The sequence below is a fragment of the Sminthopsis crassicaudata genome, chromosome 2 (genome assembly GCF_048593235.1).
Source record: "Sminthopsis crassicaudata isolate SCR6 chromosome 2, ASM4859323v1, whole genome shotgun sequence".
NCBI lineage: Eukaryota > Metazoa > Chordata > Mammalia > Dasyuromorphia > Dasyuridae > Sminthopsis > Sminthopsis crassicaudata.
In genome coordinates, this window is record NC_133618.1 from 207,899,389 (window position 1) to 207,913,000 (window position 13,612).

The window sequence follows — 13,612 nt, forward strand, 5'->3', positions numbered from 1 at the left end:
TTAGAGACTTTAGGTTACTTTATGACCCTGCTTAAGTAACTTATCTTGTCTGCTTCAATTTTATTATTAACAGCATATATTTCTCAGAGTTGCGAAGATCCTAGGAAATAATATTTATAAAGCTCTTAGCACAGTGACTGACCCATAGTAGGTGCTTTATTAGCTTTTCTCCTTTTCTTCCTGCCTTCCTCCTAACAACTGCATCACATTGTCTTGTGATAATCATCAATTGTATTAGCAGAGTCCAAATGGCAGATATTTCAGGGTAGTAGTCAAGCCTCTGTGGCTTCCATAGCGGTTCCAGGGTAGAATGTCACTCTAGCTAGTGTTCCCTAACTTTGCTATTGTAGCTACTTTGCTACATGGATGATGGGTTGGGGTTTTGAGGGCATTATAATTATTATTACAAAGAGTTCACTAATGGATAATAGCTAACATTTACCTAGCCTTTTAAGGTTTGCAAAGCATATTACACATGTTATAGTGTATCATCTTCACAATGTAATGTCTTCAAAATGAGGCTATATCGCCATCTAGTGCTGGCTAGTCATAACAGATGGTTGAATCCATGAGTGAAAAACAGTGGCCACCATTCAATCCAAAAAACATTTATGAAATTTATGAAATTTTTAATTGTGAATAGCTAATTCTGTGTAATTCTTCAGTTACATTTATTTGCCTAGCGGTGAGTTTAATCAATAAGTTTATGGACAGATTGTTATTAATGATTGCTATATGAAGTATGATTTCATATATACATATATACATATACATATATACATATATATATACATATACATATATATATATGAGTACATTTCCATTGTGAGTCATTTCAATCAGTCTGGGTTTTTTTGGGCAAGAGTACTAGAATGGTCTGCCATGTCCTCCAGTTCATTTTACAGAAGAGGAACTGAGGCACACAAGGTTAAGTGACTTGCCCAGAATCACAAGACCAGTAATTATCTGAGGCTGGATTTAAATTCATGCAAATGAGTCTTCCTAATTCCAAGTCCACTACTTTATCCATTGCCCACCCAGGTGACACCCCCCCCCCCCGACACACACACATACACACACACACAAATGTTAAGGAGTCCTAGCTTTAACTTTACAAATCTGTAAGATATGTATACAGATAGATGAATAGATAGGTAGATAAATAAGTAGATAGACAGACAGATATATATGCATATCTATATACACATAATGTATTACTATAATATCAGGAGTTTAAAGAAAATAAAGTTTAAAACTATTATATAAGTATCAACTATAATTAAAGAATGAGAAACAACAAAGTATTTGTTTCTTTTAAAATGTGCAAAGATTATGAATAGAAAATAGAAGAGAAACAAGTTTCTGATCTCAAGGAGGTTTTATTCTATTGGGAGCTGGGGATTCAATATGTACACAAATAATTGTAATGCAAAGTTGGTGTTACCCTTGTCAAGGAAAGTATTGGCAAAATATCATAGGAAAATTTGAGGAGGAAAGGATTACTTTTAGCTGTGATATCAAGGAGGGCTTCTTGAAGTAGGCAACATCCAAGTTGAACCCTACAGGAAAGGAATTCTGAAAGTAAGAAGAAATAGGAAGTGGGACATATTTCAGACCTATATTCATAGAGGTAAAATACAGTTTGTTGAGTTTGGAAAACAATTAGTAATTGAGTTTGACTAGATTATAGAGTACTTGAAGAAAAATAATGTTAACTAAGGTAGTAAAGGTAAATTGGAGCCAGATAGTAGAAGATCTTAAAAGCCACTGAAGGTTTTTGGACAAGATTGTGAAATGGTCAGATCTATGCCCATTAGAGAGATGATAATTCTAATCCAACATCAAGGGGCATCCATTCTTGAGTTGGTTTTCTGATTCTGGAGGTGGATTTTCCCCAATACCACTTAAATAGTATTTATTTATTATTGGAGTAAAAGCCAAAAGCACTCAGTCACAAAACAGCTGAACAGGCTTCAAAATGTCACCTGTGATTTAGAGGTAAGTCAATGGTTCTGCCTTGGGATTGCAAGCAGTCCTTGACACTTCCTCAAAGTAGCATTTAATTCTCAAAGAAAAGTGTTAAAGTAAGTTTTTGTTTTTAAACATTGTTGCAAAAACCCAAATGGGCCATTTCACTCCCTTCTGAAATCTCATGCTCTGGCATGTCAGTATGTATTTGTTGTCTGAAGATGTTTGCAAAGTAATAAGTTTATTCTTGTTGCATTGATAGATAATATAGCAGTTTATAATCTAATAGGGGACACTGGGAAGTACAAATAAATGGTCTTTATGAAGAATGTTGCTTCTTCAAAAAGACAAAAAAGGCTCTAGAAAGTATACTTTTATAAATAATACCAGTAGCTATAATAATGATCAGGCTAGAGTCTTTCTATATAGCACTTGAGGGTTTGCAAAATATTTTGCACACATTATCTTATTTGATCCCAAAGTAAAACTGAATGCCTTATGTTTATAATTATATTATTAAATATATTGCATGCTATTATTAATAGTTACATGATTGTCTTATATTAAAGTGAGGAAACTGAGACCCAAAAAGAATAAATGATTTGTCCACAATCACATAATTATTATGTGATCGAGAGAATTTGAACCCATTTCTAACGTCAGATTCACAGATCTTTCTACCCTTTTTCCCTCCTTATTTCCAATCCGAAAGTATGATCTTGAAGACAGATTTCTTCTAAGCACAAAAGTAGGTACCATTGAGAAGTTGATCTGAAAATAAAAGCAGTAAAAAGTCAATCTATATTAATATCTTACTCTGATGACATGAAGCATGCCAAGATTCTTTATTCAATTTAATGAATATTTATTAAGAACCTACTATATGAAAGGTATTGTGAAATGCAAAAATGCACTAAAGTTAAAAAGATTTAGAAAATACAATAATCTTTGCCTTCATGAAGCTTATAATTGATTGGGAGAGAAGGGAACTATACAATTACAAAACATTACAAAGTAAATTAAGGCAAATGGCAAAATTAGGAAAGGTCTCTAACAAGGCTGCATTTGAACCAATCAAAGGGAGCCAGTTGTTCCAAGCAAGTAGGGATTAGTTAGATCATTACAAGCATAGAGGACAGCCTACACAAAATCGGGTTGTTAGAAGTGGAATGGTAGGCTGTTTGGTTGAATTGAAGTGTGGTGAAAGGGAGAGGGAAGAGTAGAATGATGTGTAATCAAAATGGGGGCTTGGATCATGAAGAATATTTAAATATTCTTGAATAGTACTCCAGCACAGTGAAAGCTCTGGTACACCTTATCCATATAGAAATAATCATGACAATGACTGTTATACAAGAGCCAGTCTAGCTAAGTGTACATAGAAACATGACTACGTTGGCCATCAGGTTTTCAGCTAAAGTAACTCATGGAACATGAAAGGACTGATCTGCATTGCTGGAGGTAGTACTCACATTGACTGACAGAATCTTAGACATTTCCAAATATGAGATAAGTGTAGGTTCTATTACATATGGGGCTACCCCTAGAATATCTGTAGAATCCATGGCATAGGTAGGTGCAGTCAGACTGGATTCCAGACTTCTCAGCAGTATAGAGTCATCAGCAACCACTGGAAAATAATGGCAGTTATTTGGATATGACAAGTATCCATACACAACATGGGGAGCCTGACTCAATGTTGCAGGGGATCCCCCAAGAGCACTGGATTTGGAAATGGAGGATCTCACTTCAAATCCTGACTGCTACCTGTGACAAAGGATTAATTGATTAACTTCTCTAGGACTTAGTTTCTTCATCTGTAAAATGAGGGAACTAGATTAAATGGTCTCTAGGATCCCTTATAACTTGAACTCTCTAATTCTGTGATCACTACCCCTAGAATACCTCTAGGAAGGAGAGTTAATGGATAGTTTTATAGTTAACCATCAGGTTTCTAGGTGCCCAGGGAAGCTAGGTGATGCCATAGTGCATAGAACACTGGGCCCATAGTCAGAAAGATTCATCTTCCTGAGTTCAAATCAGCCTCAGACATTTTTTAGCTGTGTGACCCTGGGCAAGTCATTTAACCCTGTCTGCCTCAGTTTCCTCATTTGTAAAATGAGCTGGAGAAAGAAATGACAAACCTCTGCAGTATCTCTGCCAAGAAAACCTAAATAGATACAATTCAACAACAATTTGATGATGCATAGGATCTCTCTATATTATCACAAATGCCACTTTCACTGTCTCTGAAAGGCCTTCTCCTTTGAGATTTTAGCCTTATAAAAATATTGACTCTTTGCCATAGGACAATAGTACCAAGGATTGTCATGGACAATAGGCATCCAGAGAAACAAGGAAAAAACTCTCTCTCCCTCCTTCCTTCCCTCCCTGCCCTCACACTCTCTCTAGGTCTGTCCCCCTTTCTCTGTCTCTCTGTCTCTCTGTCTCTCTGTCTCTCCCCCTCTCTCTTTCTCCTTCCCCCTTCCCCCTTCCCCTCCTCTGTCTGTCTGTCTGTTTCTGTCTCCATCTGGCTCTGTATCTCTTGATCTCTCAGTCTCTCTGTGTCTCTCAATCTCTCTCTGTCTCTCTGTCTCTCTCTCTTTTATGTCTGTCTTTCCTTCACTCCTGTCTCTGTCTCTCTCTGATACTGATTATCTCTGTCTCTCTTTCACATCATTCTTTCCACTTGTTTCCCTCCTAGTTAATGCATGGAAGAACATTTATGTCAGGAAAAATCCTCCTTAGAAACCTTTCCCATGCCTCAGAGATTCATCCAACCCTTTGGGCCATCAGTTTAGAGTTTTAAAGAACCTACAAGTTTCTCAAGTTCACCCTTTACCATTTTACAGATGAGGAAATTAAGGGCATGGGGTTAAGTAGTTACAAAGTCACACAATGGGGGACTTTGCTGCTATCTGTTCCCTCAGTGTGGAACCAGCTGGCTACTCTAATTTCAGCATACTCTAGCTATAGTGTTGACTATTTCTCTGAATATTTTCATATCAGTCACAAACAGGAAACCTTATATTATACTAAAGATAAACTCAATCTAAAATATGATCAACCCATATGGTACCTATGAATGATGGCAGCTAAGATACAGATTGATTTGGGGAATTTTTTAAAATTCAATTTGATATACAGATGATGCTAGAAATCCAAGGTTGTACATCAAGAATATTGGTCGGTGATGCATTCAACTGATTGATTTACATACATGAATTATGCTCACTGCATGACAGCAATAGCAAAGAACAATATTCATGAAAAGCATTTCCTCATCTTCTGTGAAATATGATTGTATTTACTCTTATTGCTATTAATAATGAAACAATAATGGGACCATAGGAAAGCTCAGGATGAAATGTCTGTTTATTTTTGTCCTGCCCTGTCATTGGAAGAGGGAACTAATGGGGAGGAAATCCTCCCTATCAATGCAGAACAGATTTACAATCTTGAAGACTTATCTGGGATACTGAGGAGTTAGGTGATATTTCTAGAATGAAACAAACAATTAACATGTGTCAGAGGCAAAACTTTAACTCAATTCTTTCTGACTGAAGCCAAATAACTGCTATGCTACACTGCCTGATTCTATTTCTCTTAGCATGTAAGTAGTTACCAGTTCCCTAATCTCCAGCATTTCCCTTCCTATCTGTCTGTGATGTAGACCATATAAATATCTTCATGTCTTGCTGACTTACTTCAGTGTATCAATTTCTATAAAAATGGGGATGAGGAATAGAAGGACATTTTTAAAACTATAGGTATGGGATCAGGAAATGAAGGAGTAATGTTAAAGAAATTTATCAACTGTCCCAGTCCATTATGGTTTTAATAGTTATTATCATGTTTAGAACTTGGACTGGTTTGGAGACTGGGACAAAAGTCCAGTCCTTTTAATATTCTGAGTCACTTTGCATATGATAAGTGGGAAGAGAAGTCCTAGTACTTAGTTTGAGAAGGGCTTGTTGATTCCTTATTTAAAAAAAAAATCCCTATTAATGCTAAATTACATAAAGGGAAAGAAAGAAGATGTCAGCATTATAACCTATATCTTGGGGCTCCATGAAGTCTTCCTGGCCCTATTAAACCATAGTTAAAATCATGCAGAATCTCACTTTGCAGTTTTGGCCTTTAGACATCCCAGGCAATGAGTGCAATAGGGAGGAACTAAGATAATTTCCTGGGAAATGAGGTGTGTTCTCTCTGTTTTAAGTAAGTTCAAGGGTTGATAGAAGGGGAAGAGCTAGCATTTGGTATTAGTCTTCAAGTTCTTCTAATTCAAAGGGGTCCCAGAAGACACTTTTTCCCCATAGTAATTTCAGCCTAGGATGAAGAGATGGGAATAGTTTAATTAGGAAATTTCTTACCTCTGACTTCAGAAGATATATTCCTTTGTTATCCTGGGTCATGTTTTGAAAGGCGCCTATGCAAAAGCAAAAAAACAAACAAACAAACAGTAGAGCTTAATGATGGTAGAATTCTAATACTAAAATTTGCCTTGGAAAGTGGGTATTAGAAATCACATTCATTTGGATTATTTCCTCTCCTTATTTTGCCTCATGAGTGAAAAGTATGCTTTTCTTTCCCTTTACTTGAAGAAGGCTGTTCCCTCCAGGATGTGATGATAAGAAGAAAACTCTCTATCCATTGACTTTGATGTTTCTGGTGTTTCAGTCCAAACACTGAATTGATGGATTGATGGATAAATGGATGAATGAAATGAAAAAGCATTTAGAAAGAGCTGTTTTATTTGGCAAGTATTGTGTTAGTACTAAGAATACAGATTCAAAAGTAAGATAATTCCTGCCTTTAAGGAACTTACATTCTAAAAGGGGGGTGGGGGGAAGGGGTATGTAAGAGAATGCTGGAGAGAGATGGACATGTTGGCTTGGGAAACCACAGGGATGCTGACTGGAATCATAAGGTAATTGATTACCACACACTTTCCAATAGCAATAGAAACACTGATTTGATTACACTTCCCAAAACAGAAAATAGAAAGTGATAAAGTAGAGGGTTCAGGATAAATCCGTGGTAACAAGATGAATGGAAAGAAGTTGGATGGAGGTGGAATGTGAAATCAGGATAGGTTTGGCTAGATGGAATGGATCATGTATGTTTGTGCTCATATAATCAAGATGGGTACAAGTTCTCCAAGGGAAGAATTGCAAAGATGAATGGGATGAGGAGAGATTTGGAATAATGCAATAGCCTCCCCTTTGGGATATACAAAGAATCTGAAGAGTGTGTCTCAGAAAATCATCAAAGGGATGCACTCTCCAGCTCTCCTGACACATATTGACTCTGTTCTCTTTTGGAGTGCCTTCTTTTTTGAGAGTTAGAAGGACAGATGGAATGATGCACATTGTAAGTTCCTCGAGGGCAGGAGATATAGTGCTATAGATTGTAAACTCCTCGAAGGAAGGGATTGTCTTTTGCCTTTTTTTTTAATCCCCAGTGTTTAACAAAGTGCTTGACATGCATTTAATAAATCTTTATGGATTGAGTGATTGCTTGTACGTAATGGTAAAAAAGAAAAAGAATGAATGCCAATATAGGATAATAAGGAAATAATTGGAGAAAAATAATTCTGATGATGGCTTGATATTCAAATTATATAGGGAAATAATGCAAATATATGAGAAGAAAATCCATTACCTAACAAATAAGTAGTCACAAAACATAAACAAGAAGTTCCCAGAAGAAAAATCGTGATATATTAATCAGCATGTTAAAGATTATTCTAAATAGCTAATGAGGGAAAAACAAATAAAATAACTCTAAGATTTCAATTAGAAAAAATGACAATAGATGGAAATTGTCAATAGGTACTCAATTGGTCTAACCAATTTAGAAAACAATTTAGAATTATGTTAATAAAGTAACTAAAATGTCCCTGTGTTTAATTGGCGCAGAGATCCCATTTCTAGGTATATGCCCCATGAGATTAATTATGAAAATGAAACAGGTTGATAGATCAATAAATAGTTAGAGATAAGCATTTAATTACAAGTTTATATCCTCTCATTCTGACCCTTCTAATGAATTAAACTTCTGTGATATTGTCATCTTTTTCTCTTAAGGAATTATGATTCATTTCAGTCTATCTTTCTATAAAAATCCCATTATGTCTTACTTGAGTTATAATGGCCAGGTCTATATGTGTGATACTTTATCCCTATAAAGTATCACACATATAGACCTGGCCATTATAACTCATAACACATAAAATCATAGTTCCCATTAAGGTGTCTCTTGAAGGATATGAGATGTTTTACTCAAAGCATATGAGGTACTAAAATGTCAGTGAGAGCTGATTGTTAATACTCTTCACTACCAGGAATTGAGATAGCACCTTTAGCTATTCTTAAAGTATTCTTTAGTCCTCCTCCCCAATGTTTTGTTGTGTCATAGACTCTTTTGATAGTCTGAGGAAACTTATGGATTCCCCAGAATAATGTTTTTGGTTCATAAAATAAAAGGCTTGTTTTTAAAGGAAAGCAACTATAAATATAAATATAATTATCAAATATAATATCAAATATAAATATAAAATATAATTATCAAAATCTTATTTTTAAATCCAAAAAATACAACGAGATTATGCATCCCCACTTTATACCACCTTAAATCCATCTATACCCTCCCTTTTGTGTACCTTATCACTAAATAAACCCTAGTGTTAAAAAAGGAGGGGAAGTCCAACTATAACATTGATTTCTGTAGAGCATTTTCAAGTTTGCAAAGCTCTTTGCATCAATTACCTTGTATCAATCTCACAACAATTCTTTGATGATATTGCTATTTTTTTACCCTTCACTTTATAGGTGAAAAAACTGAAATTAAATGACTTGGCAATTATTGCTTAGAAATAAACATCGGAGGCCAGATTACAATCAAGCTGACTACAGGGTAGCTAGGTTGGTCCTGGAGTTGGGAAGAATAATCTTCCTAAATTCAAATCCGGCCTTAGATAATTACTTGATATGTGATCCTGGGCAAGTTACCTAACCCTATTTGCTTCAGTTTTTCCATATATGCAATGAGCTGGAAAAGGAAATGGTATCTTTGCCAAGAAAATTCCAAATGGAATCATAAAGAGTCAGGTAGGATGAAAAATGACTGAACTGAACTTGCTGACCACATGTTCAGGTCTCTATTCACTAGACCACACTATTCCTATAAACTCTACATGTTTCCTACCTACCCCAGTGATCATGTCAGTATTAAATATACACAGCCATTCAGGAATAATTTGCTAGTTGTCCAGAAAGGACACCTTGAGTAAGTATTCCCACTGTTCACAATGGCTCTCTCTGTTATATCTTACATCCTTAGGTTTAAAACAATGTTCCACTTTGAGCAGCAGTAAGTGAATAGTTACCCAAAGCACTGGAATAAAATTCCTTTCCCTTCTTTCTCTCCCATATTACCTTCCACATTCTCCGCTCGAAGCATGAAGTAGACAAAGTTCTCAAAGCCAATCTTCCTGTTGGAGCTGCCATATCGAATAGCCATCAGATTGCACACCTCATCACTGAGTAAAATTCCTTTTGGAAGGAACAACAACAATAATAGCATTTACAGAGCACTTTAAAGGTTTACAAAACACTCTTTTTATAATTACCCTGTGAGGTATGTGCCATTATTATCCCCATTTTAGAGATGAGGAAACTGAGTCACAAAGAGGTTAAATGCTTTATCTGAAGTGGCTCACCTAGGGATTGAGGCAAACTCAAATCATCTTGACTACAGATCCTGTTCTCTAAACAATATACCATCTAGTTAGTTGTCCCTTCTATTTCTATCTTTATGACATCTCTTCCCTGTATCCATCAAAGAAAAATTATTTATTAGGATCTTGGTCTAGGTCTGTCTCTGTGCTACTGGAAAGGATACTGGAAATACAACCCTCCCCTCCAAAAAAAAGTGAAACTCATTTTTGAGATCTTGAGCTAGCAGTGACCTTGAAGGTGATTTATTTCAACCTTCTCGTTTTACAGCTGGGTAAATGGGGGGGGGGGGAGGTAGAGAGATTAAGGGCCCACAAGTAGTCAGTACCAGAGACTGTTAGTCTAAAGCTAGTATTCTCTTTACCAAGAAGCAGCTAGATGGCTGCTAGGCCTGGAATAGGGAAAACCTGCCTTCAAATCTTCCCTCAGGCACTTACTAGAGCTGAGACCCTGAGCCAGTCCATGTAAACTCTGTTTTCTTAATCCCTAGAGAAGGAAATGGCAAACTGCTTCAGTATCTTTGCCAGGAAACCCCAATGGGCAATATTAGCATGGAGAGTCAGAAGCAATTGAACAGCAACTCTTATTCCCTTCCCAGGTTCAGTTCATATTGTTCTCTTTCATTTCCTCCCAATTTCCAAGAGCTGCTCTCAAGGAGCTTACATTCTATTGGGGAACTTAATGTATAGACTGAAAAATGCAAAATACACACAAAGTCAATGCAAAGCAGATACAGGAGAGAAGGTCCTCCTTGCTATTGGAACTAGGAAATATTTCATGTAGGAGATGGTGCTTGACTCAGTGGTGAAAAAAAGTAAGGATTCTAAGTAAAGCTGAAACTTAATTCTTTGGCCACATAAAGAGAAGTTGGGAGTCATTGGAAAAGACTCTGATATTGGAAGATTGAAGCCAAAAGGAAAAGAGCACAGCAAGGATAAGATAGATAGACAGTACCATGCAAGCAAAAAAAAAAAAAAAAGAAAAAAAAAGAGTTTGGACAGACTTTGGGAGATTGTGCTGCAATCCAGAGGGTCACAAATAGCCAGACATAACTGAATGACTGAACAACAACTACAAAAACCACAACAGAGATTCTTAGACAGAAGGTGAGAAATGTGCAGGGAAGAAGAAAGTAAACACTTATTAAGTACCTACTATGTGCCACTTTACATATATTATCTCACTTTATCCTTACAGTAACCCTATTTTACAGTTAAAGTAACTAGAGGTGAAATGACTTTCCAAGGTCATACAGATAGGAAGTGTATGAGACTGCATATGAACTGAAGTTTTTCTCTGCTCACTGTACCATCTAGCAAGTAGAACAGAAAATAGACCCTATATAGGTAAAACACAGAGTATGTGAGGGGGAGTAATGGGTAATAAGCCTGACACTAGAGGCTAGAGTTGCATTGTTTTCTTGAAAAACCAAACAGAAGAGTTTATACTGGCACTTAGTAAGTGCTATATAATGTGAGTTATTATCATTATTATTAGTTGTTGTTGTTGTTTTTATCATAGAGGCCATAGGGAGCTGCTGGAGCTTTTAGACTAATGCTTTCAGGAGATACCTTTGGCAGCTGGGTGGACAATTGGAAAAGCAAAAGACTTGAAACAAGAAGACCAATTAAGAAATAATAGCAATTATATTCCTGTTGATCAGTGATAAAGTACTGAAGAGGGAAGAGAAAGGGGGTTGTAGCAAAAATAGGAAAAAGGGATGATATGTAAGAGGTTGTATGGGTAGAATCAGCAACACTTGGCAATTAGCTGGATAGGAGTGGGGGAGGGTGAAGGGAAATCAAGGATGACTCTAACATTTGAATCTGGAAACCTAGCCTGGAAATGATTCACCAATCAAAAATGGGGAAGGTAGGAAGAAAATGTAGTTTGGGTTGGGAGGAGTGGACAAATGAGTTATGCTTTGGACATGTTGAGTTTGAGATGCCTGAGAGACATGCAATTAAAGTGGATTGAAGATGGAATGGAATCCAAGAGAGAGACTAGGACTAGATAGATCTAGGAGGCATCTTCGTATAGCTGATAATTAAATCTACAGGAACTGATGATATCATTGAAATGCAGAGAAAGCAGAAAGGCCATAATAGTGTCATCATCACATCTCACCTACATTATTACACTAACCTTCATTTTGGTCTCTCTCCTTACAGTCTCTCCCTCTTTTTATTCCATCCTGCACATAGCTGCCAAATTAATGGTACTACAGCATGGTTCTAACCACATGGCTGTTAAAAGTCTTCAGGGGCTCACTATTGTCTCTGGAGTAAAAAAATTTGTGGAGTCATTGCTAACTCTTCATGACCCTATATAAGGGGTTTTTCTTGGCAGGGATACTAGAATTTTTGCCATTTACTTCTCCAGATCATTTTTAAGGAGGAAGAACTGAGGTAAAGAGAGTTAAATGACCTGCCCAGGGCCACACTGCTAAGAAGCATCTGAGGCTGGATTTGAACTTGGGAAGATGAATGTCCTTGACTCCAGTGCTTTATCCACTGCACCACCTAGCTGCCCTAAAGTAAAATAGAGGCTATTAAGGTGATCCACAATCTGATGCCTACTTTCCAGGTTTATTTAGATATTCCTCCCCTTCAAACATTCTTCAATCCAACCAAGTTCTGTAAGAACCTAGTATTCTACCTCTTTCACACAGACTGTCTCATGCCAGGGATATACTCCCTTCTCAGGTTTGCCTCTTACAATATTTACTTTTCTTTGAGACTCTTGTCAGGTATTACCTCTTGCTCAAATGACCTTTTATTTATTTATTTTGATATATTATGTCAGCATATAAACTGAGACTAATAGAGTGCATTATGCTTAGTAAATTCTTAATAAATATTTCTTGCATTAAATCCTTTCCCCAAAGAGTTTGTTGTTTTAGATTTTAACAGAGCCAATAGGAAAAATGACATTCTATTTTTGCGCAGTGAATTCTGACAGTATGAATTTTTCCTGATTAAATATATCTGCCTTTACTGAGTCCTCTGGATTTATGGAACAGCCTTGAAGATAAGAGCATCACATCTACCAGTCTACAAACTGTTCCTCCTGGGCCTTTCTTGGATGCTGCTGAAATCGATAACGTCTAGAAAAAAAATTAACCTTACTAGAACTCACCAGCTTCCTGAGCAGCAGCCCGCAGTTGCCCTGATTCCAGGAATCCTGACTTGTGTTTGTCTTGTTTGTGGAAAACTTCCTGTGTATAACCAAAATCAAAGCAGAATCCATTAGACCTGAGAGTTGGAATGTACCTTGAAAGTCCTTCAGTCTAATCTCACCCTGTGCAGCAATTCCTTCTATAGCACTATGGAGAGATGCTTATCAGTGCTATAGACCCCCCTACCTTGACATTGGTCATTCTACAATGGTAGAAATGCTGAATTTAGAGTTGGAAGTCCTGGTTTAAATCCTGGCTTTGACAATTATGACCCATGTGATTTTGGATAAATCTCTTTACAACTCTGTGCTTCTATTTCCTCATCCACGAACCAAGAAGATTAGACTTGATCATCTTCAAGGATTTATTTGTTTTTCATTCTAATTCTAAAGCAAAAAGGTATTTTGGTACTACATTCATTATGAAAAAGCTTTTTTCTTAGAGAGACCAGAAATCTGCTTCCTGATTTTCCCTCTATTAATTTGATTTCCTCCCTCTGGAGCCACAATGAACAAATTCACCTCCACATACCCTTTCATATATTTGAAGACAGTTATTTTTTCCCCAGTAGTCTTCTCCAGAGCAAATATATCCCACTTCCTTCATCAAATTCTCCTAGAATATAGTTTCTGAGCCCTTAACTTGATCTTTTTTTATTAATAACTTTTGCTTTTATATCACCTTTATTTTTAGATATCTCTTAATCTTCTTTCCTCTCCAGAGG

At 36.5% G+C, this 13,612-nt stretch overlaps 1 protein-coding gene across 1 annotated transcript in view; it reads right to left on the reverse strand.

Moving 5' to 3' along the window:
* The window catches only part of CAPN14 (calpain 14), a 148,663-nt gene that overhangs the window by 92,780 nt on the left and 42,271 nt on the right, over nucleotides 1–13,612 (reverse strand). The window contains exons 18-20 of the mRNA XM_074284735.1: nucleotides 12,849–12,927; nucleotides 9,411–9,527; nucleotides 6,345–6,400 (exon numbers count right to left, since the gene is read on the reverse strand). Coding sequence (XP_074140836.1) covers nucleotides 6,345–6,400; nucleotides 9,411–9,527; nucleotides 12,849–12,927 — 252 coding nt within the window. The remainder of the gene's footprint in view (nucleotides 1–6,344; nucleotides 6,401–9,410; nucleotides 9,528–12,848; nucleotides 12,928–13,612) is intronic.